At 40.4% G+C, this 10,337-nt stretch overlaps 1 protein-coding gene across 1 annotated transcript in view; it reads right to left on the bottom strand.

The window, feature by feature from the left end:
- UTP23 (UTP23 small subunit processome component) overlaps positions 1-4,353 on the bottom strand; it is a 13,373-nt gene extending 9,020 nt beyond the window's left edge. Inside the window, exon 1 of the mRNA XM_044658267.1 lies at positions 4,085-4,353. Coding sequence (XP_044514202.1) covers positions 4,085-4,272 — 188 coding nt within the window. The 5' untranslated portion in view covers positions 4,273-4,353. The remainder of the gene's footprint in view (positions 1-4,084) is intronic.
- Positions 4,354-10,337: the final 5,984 nt, after the last annotated feature.

The following is a 10,337-nucleotide window of genomic DNA, read 5'->3' as shown; positions in this document are numbered from 1 at the left end:
CTTTTTGTGGTGGCAACAAACTGGAAAAGGAGGGTATGTCCTTCAATTGGGGAATGGCTGAACAAACTGTGGTATATGCGGGTGATGGAATACTATTGTGCTAAAAGGAATAACAAACTGGAGAAGTTCCAGGAGAACTGGAGAGACCTCCGGGAACTGATGCAGAGCAAAAGGAGCAGAGCCAGAAGAACACTGTACACAGAGACTGATATACTGTGGTAAAATAGAATGTAATGGACTTCTGTACCAGCAACAATGCAATGACCCAGGACAGCTCTGAGGGATTTATGGTAAAGAAAACTACCCATATTCAGAGGAAGGACTGCAGGAGAGGAAACACATAAGAAAAGCAACTGCTTGAACGTATGGGTCGGGGTGGACATGATTGGGGATGTGGACTCGAAATTACCACACCAATGCAACCACCAACAATTTGGAAATAGGTCTTGATCAAGGACACATGACAAAACCAGTGGAAATGTGCGTCGGCCATGGGTGGGGGGAGTGCGGGGGGTGAAGGGGAAAGTAGGAGCATGAATCATGTAACCATGTTAAAAATGATTATTAATAAATGTTAAAAAAAATTACACTATTAGTCATAAATGCAACATGGCAAACCAAAACTAATAATGGACTTAGAATGTTCATTTCCACCACCCTCATTCAAAAGAGAAAACCCTGATTAAAAAAAAATTAACAAGGATTTATTAAAAACTTACTATGTGCCAGGCACTGTGCTAGGCACTGAGAATACACAAGACAAAAATGAAAGTCATTATCTCAAAATGAAGTCTTATCAGGGGAAAAGACAAGTACATCAAAGCAGTCACAAGATAACCTTGGATAGGAAGGCATTAGCAGGAAGCCTCTTTTGGAGCATGGGGTTTGAAATGAGAAGCCTGGGATCACAAGAAACTGGAGGACAGGGCACTATGTGTAAGGAACAAAAAGCTGATAATGACTATACCCAGGGGGCAGGGAGGGGAATAATGTATAGAGACTGGAGAATGGAAAAAGGAAGCAGGCTATAAAGTTTCTATGTCAAACAGAAGAACTTATGGTTGATCCCAGATATAAAAGGAAAGTCTTGGAATTTTCGGAGTAGGGGGAATGGCCCCCTACTCTGAAACATTCAACATGGTCAGATCAACATTCCACAAAAATTACTTTGGTGGTTTTATGATAGGATGAATTAGGGGAACAAGAAGCTTGAGGCAGAGACTAATCAATTAAACCCATAAACATTTGTTGAGCACCATATGCAAGGCACTGTGCTAACAGCCAAAAATACAATAAAGAATGAATAATCCATATTCACAAAGAGCTTACTAACTAGTAGGTTACTGTAATAGTCCAGGAGAGATGACTGGAGCTTGAATTAAAGTGGAGATGGTATAAAAAGTGAAGTAGGAAGATAAGTGGGTGATGGCAAAAGATCCTAATGAATTAGAAATGTTAAGACCTGACAAATGATTAGATATGTAAAATATGTGACAATATGGAGTCAAAAATGACAAGTTTGTGAATGTGGATGACCAGGACAGCAATATCTTTAGCCAAAAACAAGGAAATTAGTTCAAAAGAGCAGTGAATATGAGAAGAAATATTTATGTGTTGTTTTGGATAAATTGAATTTGAGATGTCTATGAGATATCCAATAGGCAGAGGGACTAGAGTCAAAACTGAGACTCACCGGAAAATAAATTATCCTTGAAACCATGTGAATTGATTAGTCACTAGGAAAGAGTAGAGAAATACAAAAAAAGGGGGCCAAGATAGTCCCTTGAGGTACATCAAGAGTTAGTGGATAAGGGTTACTGAGACAGAGTCAAATAGAGAAGAGAACAAAGAGTGTTATGAAAAACCCAGAGAAGAGAAATTGTCTAGGAGGTGAGGTGAATAGTGTCAAATGCTGAAAATGCATGAGAAAAGATGAGAAATGAGAAAATGCTCTTGGATCTGGCATCTAGGTAACTGGTAATTTGAGCAGTTTTAAATCAGTGATTCCCAAAGTGGGTGCCTCCGCTCCCTGGTGGGTGCTGCAGTGATCCAGGGAGGTGGTGATGGCCACAGGTGCATTTGGGGGCGGTAACTGTAAGGGGGCAGTGATATTATGTGACAGGGGTGCTAAGTAATATTTTTTCTGGAAAGGGGGTGGTAGGCCAAAAAAGTTTGGGAACCACTGTTTTAAATATTTTAAATAGGGTTGGAAGCCAGAATGCATGGGAGAAAAGGCATAAACCAAAAAGAAAGTTGAAAATCAGTTACAAATTGGTTAAAATAAAATGCTTATATATTATGTGTAATGTATATGTTATAAGTACATATATAGATATATGAGCATGTTCTAGGAGATGAACAAGCACGCTTTCAAAGGCATATTCAACAATGGATCAAGTCTTTACTATTTCACAATTAAGTCAAAGATGTGGGGAATAGAGAATCCATTATTTGCATCTTAATTGATTAACAAACACAAACACTGCCTTTAGAGGTTTTTATACAAGGTCTCACCCATTAAGGGATGATGATCATTGACTAAACCTTAGAAAAAATAACCTTATTCAATGACTCAACTAAGGCATGGCATACAACAGAGACCTTTTTGCTTGCCAAAAGTATTAATTCTGTGGAGAAGATCCAGTACAGAGTCCAATTCGAGAAGAGATTCTCTTGGTTCTACACATATTTTTGTTTTGGGGTGACACTGTGCTAGGCTGCCAGTATAATGTCATCCTCCTCAAACATATTTTCTCTTTCAAATTTGGTATTTTGTCTTTGCTCTAATATAAATGTATGCGTATGTGTATAGGTTAAAAAGTTCAAAAGGAAAATTGGGTCCAGAACTAAAACAGGAGGAAAGTAGCCTGAACAGCCTTTGGGAAATTACAAAGCTTCTTAATGATCTTTAATTTCCTCTTTTAAAATAATATTCTACCAAAAAAACCAATCTGATGAGTAACATTACATCCTAAAGAATTATAAATGGTCATCACATAGAAGGCAATGGAGAGACAGAGGCAAGTGACCAATAATTTAAAGTCACTTAATCTCACTGGGTTTATTTTCCTCTTTAAAACGAAGTGGCTAGATGACATGCTCTCTGGAATGGAATTAGTTCCATTCCAACCGTAAAAAGCTTTTATATGAAATATGTTAGTCACAGATGTTGCAGAAAAATTGAATTTTCAATTCAATACAAACACTTTAGGCTAACTATGTGCAGAGCACTGTGCTAAGAAATGAAGGAGATAGAAAGTTCAGATAAGACAGTCTGCCCTCCTATACAGATAACTAATAAAAAAAAAAACACTTAAATTACATGGTAAGTACATTTGAGAGATGGGAAACAAAGTGCTTTGTGAGAAACAAGGAGAAAAAAACCATCATCATTACCAATGAATTTATGTAAAGGCTTCATGAAGAGAGGCCATTTGAGTTGAGCTTTTAAAAATGGTTAGAAATTCAACAAGCTAACTGGAGGATGTACATTCCAGGAATAAGGCCCACAAAGGGCAAAAACCTCTTATCTAAACTATATGTCTTTAATAGGTTAGCACAGTTCTCAGAAAAGTGCCTAACAACTGGGCTAACTAAATGAAGAAAAAAGAGCTTGGATTTCTCTCACAGTTTTACAGAATTCCATGTGACCTTTGAGCCAAAATGAGATACCAAGGGAGAACTGTAGTGGATGCCCGGACCATGCCAGAGATTGATCTTTGTATTGGAGAAGGATACTGGTAAATTAAAATACAATTCCCCCACCCCCACTTCAAACCATTTAAATTAGAGAGTCAAGCTCTTTCCCTTAGTAGAGTAGATAACACTAAAGGTTCCCCCCATTTGTATGTTTTTATGGTTGACAAAACTCCTTCCTTTATGGGTTGACATCCAAAAACCTCTCCCTAACAGTTATCCCTATCCTAGAAATGAAAAAATTGAGGCTCAGAGAGGTTGGGCGACTCGCGCAGCGAACAGCAGGGTCGAAACCCCGGGGTCCTGACCCTCGGTACGTCCCGCTAGGCTGGGGCAGCCTTCTCTTTCCGTCCCATCCCGGCCCCACCCGCCCGCCGCCGCGGCAGACCTAGTGGTGCAGAGCTGTGTCTCCCCCATGAGGTAGCGGGGCAGCTGCTCGCGGAGCTGGATGCGGCCCCGCAACGCCGCCTGACAGAAGGTGCCATCCAGCAACAGTTGGTACGGCTCCCGGACGCCGAAGTTGTAGCGGAAGAAACCTAGGTGCTTCTTCGCGTGCTTCTGCCGCGTGATCTTCATGGCCGGTCGGCCACGCGCACGCGAATAAAAGAACCAGTTTTCCCTCGGCAACGGAGCCACGAGTAACAAAACTACAAGGACCGGCTTCGGCCGGAAGTGAAGTTAGTACTTCGCTTTTTCACCCGCCGGAAACTCCGCGAGAAAACATGCTATAGGCGGGCCCTCATGCCGAAGCGCGCCTCTTCTACGATTGCGTGTCACTTCAAAGGGAGGGTTGGTGAGGGGTGCGTAGGAGGGCGGGCGGGAAAGAAGGGCAGGGCTTCTTGAGTCTTGAGGCCAGCGTGCTTATTGCGCAAGCGCAGTCTTTACATTCTGTCCTCCTTCCTCAGGGGGCGGGGCGTCTCTGGTCCTGCCAATGGCGCTGGTCCTGGGGTATTCGGGAGTTTCGGTAACTATTCTGTGAGATGTCTTTGCTTCCACCACCAAACTACATCCATACATATGCAAACGAATATTACGATTAGTCAGAGTTCATAAGATCATAGATCTAGACCTGGAAAGAAAATTAAGAGTCAGGTCAAGTTTTTGTTGCTTGTTGGTAAAGACTTAACAAATACTGATGATGGTCAAACTTGAGGTGTTGTGCCTCTTTGCACCTAAGTAGTGATTCTAAGAAAAAAAGCCATTTAAAGCACTTAGGTGGAGCAGTGCATAAAGGGCTAGATTTGAAGTCAGAAAGACCAGAGTTTGAGCCCGTTCTGCCAGGCAGTTTTAAAGGGCTGAAAATACAAAAAGACATTTTAGCCACTGTACAATCTATCCATCCATCTATCCATCCATCCATCCATCCATCCATCCATCTATATCTATCTATTTATATCTAGATAAATTGGAGATCATCTCAAATCTAGCATAAAGGGGGACCAGGAAACATTTCTTGCACACATTGGATTTTTAGCTGGGACTTACAGGAAGCCAGGAAAGCTAGCAGGCAGAAATGAGGTGAGAAGAGAGAGAATTACAGGCATGGAAGACATTCAGTGAAAATGCCCAGAATTAGAATTCTGGCAAAAATGCCTTGTTTTGGGGCAGCTGGGTAGCTCAGTGGATTGAGAGCCAGGCCTAGAGACAGGAGGTCCTAGGTTCAAATCCAGCCTCAGACACTTCCCAGCTGTGTGACCCTGGGCAAGTCACTTGACCCCCATTGCCTACCCTTACCACTCTTCCACCTAAAAGTCAATACACAGAAGTTTAAGGTTTAAAATAAAATAAAAAAATTAAAAAAAAATGCCTTGTTTGAAGAACAGAAAGAAGGCATAGTTTCACTGGTGGAAGAGAGTGATGTGAAAGAAGACTGAAAGAGTAGGGAGGTTTTATTCTTTTTTTTTTAATTTTTTAATTTTTTTAAACATTAAGTAGGTAGGTTTTAAATGCCAAATAGAATACTTAATATTTGATCCTGTGCCTGTGGAGTAAATAGAGTGGGAAGGTGACAGGCTCAGAACTGCTCTTTAGAAGATCAATTTGATAGATAAATAGAGAATAGCCTGAAGTTAGGGAGACTTTAGACAGGGGGTAAAAATAGAAATCTATTGTAATAATCCAGGCATGAGAGGAGTAAGATCTATTCCAGGGTGGTAGCTTTGTGAGATGGGTATGTATAGGAAAGATCTGAAGACATGAACAAGAAGATTTTGCAAATGATTGGCTCAATGGGGTGAGTGAGAATGTGGAATCAAGGATGACACTTAAGTTGTAAGCCTAGGTCCATAGGGACAATTATGATGGTGGTAAGAAGTTAGGAAGAGTAGAGGGCTGGGAGGAAAGAGGAATTTAGTTTTGGACAAATCAAATTTAAGATTTTTAGAACATCAGCTTGAAATACCCAATATATATACAAACATGTAGATAAATTATAGTATTTAGAGCTGAAGGATATCATAAGATCAGATATCTAGAGCTTGAAAGGGAGCATAGAGATCATTTAACTAAAACTTCTCATTTTTCAGATGAATCAACTAAAGCACAGAGATGCTAAGAAATTTGTCCAACGGGATACTCATAGTGAAAAAGAAAATACTGGGAATAGGGGAATAACTAGATGCCAGACAAACTGGGGATACTCCCATACCTCACAAGGGAAGGACTGACAGGTAAACACAGGGAAAACAAATGGGGATGTGAGATTTGGGAAGGACAGTTGGTCAGGCAACTAACAATCTATCAACCAGGGAAAGCCAGTGAAATGAGTAACTTCAAGATGTGGGTTCTTTATGGTTTAGAGGAGGCTGGAAGTACAAACAAACTGGATTTATTGGTATTATATGAGGGAAGTAGAAGAGAGGGATTTTCTGTACTATAGGATAGCCCTAATGATTTAACTAAACTAAGTTCTAAACTAAGCTAAACCTCTAACTAGGATAAGAGGGGCTGGAGAGGTGGACTTCTTACTGCACTGGTTCATGGTGCTCCAAGATGATCATAGATGTCACAGGAAACAGGAACAAGTCCAATATACAGCCAGTCAATCCACAACCACTCTAGGGAGTAAGGTAGATAAATCTGCTGTCCACCAACAGATAATCCAGTCCTTTCCTCAACCTACGCCATGATAGTTGCTTGAAATATCTTTTTCTCAGTGAAATCCAAATCCCATTCTATCAGCTCCTTGGATACCTGGCAAAGCTGGATCGTACAGTCAATACCTCCTCTTTTCAGCTTGGCCAAACCACCCACACTTTTTCAAAACCTGGCTATATTCCATTATGGAACTCTCAGGTCTTTAGGGACAGCCTGACAGCCTGGGTGCTAATTTCCTACTTTCCTTATTACAATAGTAAGTGGCAAAATTAGTTAAAAACCTAGAATCAGGATTTAAACTCAGATCAAATGATTTTCCAAATATAGGATTCTTTCAACTTTAAATGAAATAATATTTATAAAACACTTAGCACAGTGCCTGGTATGTTGTAAGTACTATATAAATGCTTATTCCCTTCCTTCAGTCTCCCTTCACCAGGCTGCCTCCATCATACAATGGAGTAGAATGTCAGCTTCTTTAGTATTTTGGTTTGTTTTTACATCTCTCCTCACACTTAAAACAGTTCCTGGCACACAGAAGTTGATTGGTTGTTGTCCTTTGCACTCAAGAGGAAAAAAATGATGTCACTAGGGTCATACAGTGTGTATGACTGTAGCTGATCAGACTAATATGAGTTCAGAAGGTTTTACCACAGATCTGACACAAATAGCCCATATAAACATTTGAGATGAAGTCTCTAAATTTTCACTACTCATGTTTCTTATGAGCTACTGAAATTCTGTTTTGTTTATAGAGTATAGTGTACAGTCTTTGATATAGACTGGATGGCCCCATGACAGTGTCTTCCATGTCTCACCATCTTTACCAGTGATTCCCAAAGTGGGTGCCACCACCCTCTGGTGGGTGCTGCAGCGATCCAGTGGGGCAGGGATGGCCACAGGTGCATTTGGGGGCAGTGAATAACTGTAAGGGAGCAGTGATAGTATGTGACAGGGGGCGCTAAGTAATATTTTTTTCTGGAAAGATGGTAGGCCAAAAAAGTTTGGGAACCACTGATCTATACTAAAGTTCTTCAGAGAGACCTTGAGAGTGTCTTTATAGCTCTTCTTCAAGCTTTGAGTCAGGTCACCTGCTTCTGGCTTCCACTTTTGAGTGGGAAGATAGAAAAAACAAATACTGTTTCATGCTGTTGAAGGGAAAAAAAACTCTGGTAAGACATGAAAGGAGCTGACAGTCTCCATCATGTCCCTGTCCTCAGACTGCTATTCTAAAGACCTTGGGGAATTTCCTTTTGAGTGAGATCAAGGGCAATTTCTCTTGGTTGAGCTGAGTAATCTCATTCCCAATAGAAGAGCTCTTTCATTTTGTATTGTCTGATATACGTTCTCCTATGTATACTTTCTCTGATTTCTGTTTTGCTATGATTTGGATAAATAAGTTTCTTTGCTATTTGTCATGTATATTCACTGTGGAGCTGGTATTAGGTGGGGAAGGGGTCAGGCCTTGGACATAGAGCTTGGAGTTCCCCTTCCCCCAATTATGATGACAAAGAGATCAGAAGTTAGATTGAACCTAATCATATCCCCATGGCTAATAATATCTAAGGGGGCAGATAGATATAATTCTAGTCCAGTTCCTCTTCTCTAAATAGAGCAGAGTGCTCTCTGATTCCAATTCTCTGCTTTCCCTCCTGTCAAGAATTAAAGTATCTCTCTCTTTGTCTCTCTCTCTCTCCTCTCTTCTTCTCTCCTCTCCTCTCTCTCTTTTTTTCTGTCTGTCTCTCTCTCTTTTTAACCCTTGTCTTCAGTCTTAGAATTGATGCTAAATATCAATTCCAAGCCAGAAGAGTGATAAGGGCTAGGCTACTGGGATTAAGTGACTTGCAAAGGGCCATACTGTTAGGAAGTATCTAAGACCAGATTTGAACCTAGGACTTCCTGTCTAGGCCTGGCTCTCCATCCACTGAACCATCTAGAAGGGTAGGGGAACAAAAGGCTGGAGATGTCTATTCTGCTTCTCTTCAAGGCACATACACACACAACAGCCCTCGCCCCAGGTAGGCCTCTTTATATTTTGTTATCTACGTTCTATTGTGTCTTTATTTTGTTAACTATTTCCCTATTCTTTAAAAGACTGTCTGCCTTTTGATCTAGCCATACCACTGCTGGGTTTATACCCCAAAGAGATCATAAGGAAAAAGACTTGTACAAAAATATTTATAGCCATGCTATTTGTGGTGACAAAAAATTGGAAAATGAGGGGATGCCCTTCGATTGGGGAATGGCTGAACAAATTGTGGTATCTGATGGTGATGGAATACTACTGTGCGGAAAGGAATAATGAACTGGAGGAATTCCATGTGAATTGGAATGACTTCCAGGAATTGATGCAGAGAGAAAGGAACAGAACCAGGAGAACTTTATACACTGTGGCACAATCAAATGAAATGGACTTCTCTACTAGCAGCAATGCAATGATTCAGGATATTTCTGAGGAACTTATGAGAAAGAAATTACCCATATCCAGAAGAAGAACTGTGGGAGTAGAAACACAGAAGAAAAACAATTGCTTGATCACATGGGTCGATGGGGATATAATTGGGGATGTAGACTCTAAGTGATCACCCTAATGCAAATAGGTCTTGATCAATAACACATGTAAAACCCAGTGGAATTGCTCATTGGCTACAGGAGGGGGTGGGGTGGAAGGAGGGAAAGAATATGAATTATGTAACCATGGAAAAATATTCTAAATTAATTAATTAAATTAAAATTTTCAAATAAAAAATTTCCCTATTATATTTTACACAGGTTCAGGGATGGTAAGGAGTATTGTGGGCTACTTACATTCAACAGGCTAATGTGAATTAGACATTTCTGGATAAAGAGAACTGGGTACCAGCCTTACTCCAAAGTAATTGTGTGACCTTGGACAATTCACTTAAAATCTCTGAGTCTTGGCATTTACTTATCTGAAAAAAATGGGGGTGGGTGGGAGAAATGAAGCAAATTTCTCAGAACCATTCTAACTCAAAATAGTAAGATAAATATAATTTATTACATATATACTGCATCAGATAGCAAGCTGATCTACCTCCCTCCCATCAGTCCTTCCAATAAAGCTTTAGATTTGGAGGGAAGTTGGAAAAAGCTGAAATACATAATGAAGGACTATGTGTACTTTTAAACCAGGGGAAAGAGAGAAACCATGAGAAGTATTCACTATCCTCCATCTGTTTTCCTGAGAAAATACTTTTATAGTCAGACTTTACCCTACTTAGTCATGAGCCAGGGCCATGCTCAGAAATAGAGAATATACACAAATCCAGGGAAAAGCAGAGGCTATAGCCAAATCAGAATGATTAGTGGCTGTTGCAGTAAAAAGAGTGGGGACCAGAATTGAGATAGAGGAAGAAGAACATTGGTAGGAATCAGAGTCTGTAGTGTTTAGTCTAGACATAGGACTCTGGGAATTCCATCAGTCTTCTTCTCCTTAAAGAAGGCTGAGAGGGGGTGTATTTGAGTACCTTAATGTTGTTTCCTTGTGCTTGAGAGTTTTGGTTTTGGTTAACCTACAAAGTAGG

The sequence above is a fragment of the Gracilinanus agilis genome, chromosome 1 (genome assembly GCF_016433145.1).
Source record: "Gracilinanus agilis isolate LMUSP501 chromosome 1, AgileGrace, whole genome shotgun sequence".
NCBI classification, from domain to species: Eukaryota; Metazoa; Chordata; class Mammalia; order Didelphimorphia; family Didelphidae; genus Gracilinanus; species Gracilinanus agilis.
The sequence above is the reverse complement of the archived record's forward strand: the minus strand, read 5'-3'. Positions and strand labels throughout refer to the sequence as shown.